The sequence below is a fragment of the Octopus sinensis genome, linkage group LG5 (assembly GCF_006345805.1).
Source record: "Octopus sinensis linkage group LG5, ASM634580v1, whole genome shotgun sequence".
In the NCBI taxonomy this organism is placed as follows: domain Eukaryota; kingdom Metazoa; phylum Mollusca; class Cephalopoda; order Octopoda; family Octopodidae; genus Octopus; species Octopus sinensis.
In genome coordinates this window covers 127,128,446-127,130,945 of record NC_043001.1, presented here as the reverse complement: position 1 = coordinate 127,130,945, position 2,500 = coordinate 127,128,446, and the positions used below count along the sequence as shown (strand labels likewise).

Below are 2,500 nucleotides of genomic sequence, written 5' to 3'. Positions count from 1 at the left end.
CTCATCCGTTTCTCCTATTTCACACTTGATCGCTCGTTCTTTATTCACTGCCTTTAGTAATTTCTCTATGCTCTTCTGTAAATATTTTAGTAAGCTTTTTCTTTCCATCTCTATACAACAATGAAGCCTCTTCCACCTTGGTTTCTATTCATAAAATTCACCCCACTTTCCAGGGAAGTGCTTGGTAAGATTGCCCATTTAATCTCCGACGGCCCGAGCATAAACCAGGTTGTACTGAATTACATGTTACCAATAGCACTAAAAGTGACCTAACACATTAGTTATTATCACAACTACCAATACCGACACTATCACTAACATTATTATCACCAATAAAAAACATGCTGGCCTTGTGACAAACTTTGAGTCCATTTGTATTAGTGTTTTCAAGGGAACGTCACCCTTTTGGAGCTCGTGAGTTATTGTTGAATTTTGTTGGACTCTTGCAAACAGGTCCTCAAAATGCAGTATTTCCCACCAGGTTTGGAAACAAGGAAATAAATAAATAAGTAAATAAAGATTGATTATGTGGTGCCCTTCTCTTCTTGACTAAACAGTAAATAATAAAATGTGAACTGTAACTGTTGTTTCAACAAGCACCATGCATTGTCTGCCAGTTTCCGACTATTATTTTCTGTCTATTTACAGCCGATTCTTGAAATGGAGAAGATGGAGTTGAATCGCTTTTACCAATCACAGTGGCTCAATACTGCTCAAATGTGGTTGTCGGGACTCGGAGGAAACGACACTCAGTTCTTAAGGGTAGGTAGTTCTTCACTCATACACACATGCACACACGCACTTAGATACACACTAACAAACAAGCATACACACACTCGCCCACACATATCTGTGCATTTGTACATGAACTCAACTTAACATTCTATTTGAAGGTTACGTTCTGTTCAGTCTACGGAGATTGGATTTGCATCAGTATGACAATATATCCAAGATTGCTGGAAGGACAAACACGCTGGGGTATATATGTATGTACGTGGTCTGATCAATAAGTATCCGGACTGTTGCTACAGTAACGAAGCTAAAGCACGCAGAATGAGTCTGCTTGGCACAAATTGACCTTAAACTCTGCTGTGCATACGCACTAAGTTTTAACGTTCTACTTTACTTCTGCTGTTTATATTAATGCTCAGAAGGAAGGTGTGTAGCGTGTGACCGTCGGAATGAAAATGACAGAGCAAGTTGAGCAGAGAATCTGCATCAAATTTTGTCCAAATCTTGGTGATACCCGTGGAGATGCCTACACACACAAAGAGAACTTGGTGATACCTGCTCAGAGGCTTACGCACACAAGGAGATCTTGTGCAACTGAAACCCGAGTGTCTTTTTGGTCAGCTGAAAGCAGTTTGGGCACAAACTTGGTAGGCACGTGTCTCATACCCAAATCTTCAGTGATAATGGACTGAACTGAACCGTAACTAATCTGCACATCTTCTGATGACTCACGGATGGGGATTAGACGATTTCCCCTCACAGCTGCACGCACATCTGCGATGTTTTTCTCAGTTCTGCTGGTTGCGGGTCTCCCAGAACGTTCGTCAATATCGACATTTATCGAAACGTCTGAACCCCTAATACACTTGTGTGCAGCTCATACACTCCTCTTCATACACTTTCTGCAACTTTGCGCTTACTTCTGAGCAGGTATCGCCATGACAACTTTCTCTGTCATGGTCAATGCGGCGATCACACGCTACACACGTTATTTCCGAGCACTGTTGTAAACAGCGGAAGTGAGCTAGAACATTAAAACTTAATGCGCATGTACAACAGAGTGCAAGGTCAATCTGTACCGAGTGGCTTTACTCTGCGTGCTTTAGATTCGCTACTATGGCAACAGTCCGGATACTTATTGATCAGACCTCGTATGTGCACTTTTGTCTTTAATATTTTGAAATCTTCCTCTGAAGAAGGGGCTGGTTTTTATGCTAGAATGCTGATAGCAAAAACAGCTTCACATTATAAACCTGAGAAAAGTCTTTCCATTTTTACTGTTCCACTTACAAATTGTATTTGTAATGTGTGAATGAGCTGGTTGATTACTTTTTATGAATACCATAGCTTATCCAGATTGTCATTTAGGCATTTACTAAAAAAACCAAGTGCACAATTATTGCGGATATAAATGTGAATTTATTATCTGGATATAGAAGGTGGAGGTTATGTATGTATGTATGTATGCATGTATGTATGCATGTATGTTTGTATGTATGCATGTATGTATGTGTGTACTTTCAATTTAGCATTCTGCCTTATCATAATTTTTTTTCTCCTATATATATATTGGGCTGTCCGGAAAGTTCGTACCGATTTTTAAAGGAAAGAAAAAGGTCAATAAATACTTGCCATTACATTTTTAATCAACCAAATATGAACCATTTTGTTGCACAATGCGTCTCCATCTTTCCTTTTAACTTGAAAATACCCTCTTCCCAGAATTGAGGTTGTTTCATGGCAAAGAATTCATCAAGGTATCTTTTTT

At 39.4% G+C, this 2,500-nt stretch overlaps 1 protein-coding gene across 1 annotated transcript in view; it reads left to right on the top strand.

Moving 5' to 3' along the window:
- The window catches only part of LOC115212401, a 21,134-nt gene that overhangs the window by 11,845 nt on the left and 6,789 nt on the right, over positions 1-2,500 (top strand). Inside the window, exon 4 of the mRNA XM_029781293.2 lies at positions 649-762. Within this exon, the coding sequence (XP_029637153.1) occupies positions 649-762 (114 nt within the window). The remainder of the gene's footprint in view (positions 1-648; positions 763-2,500) is intronic.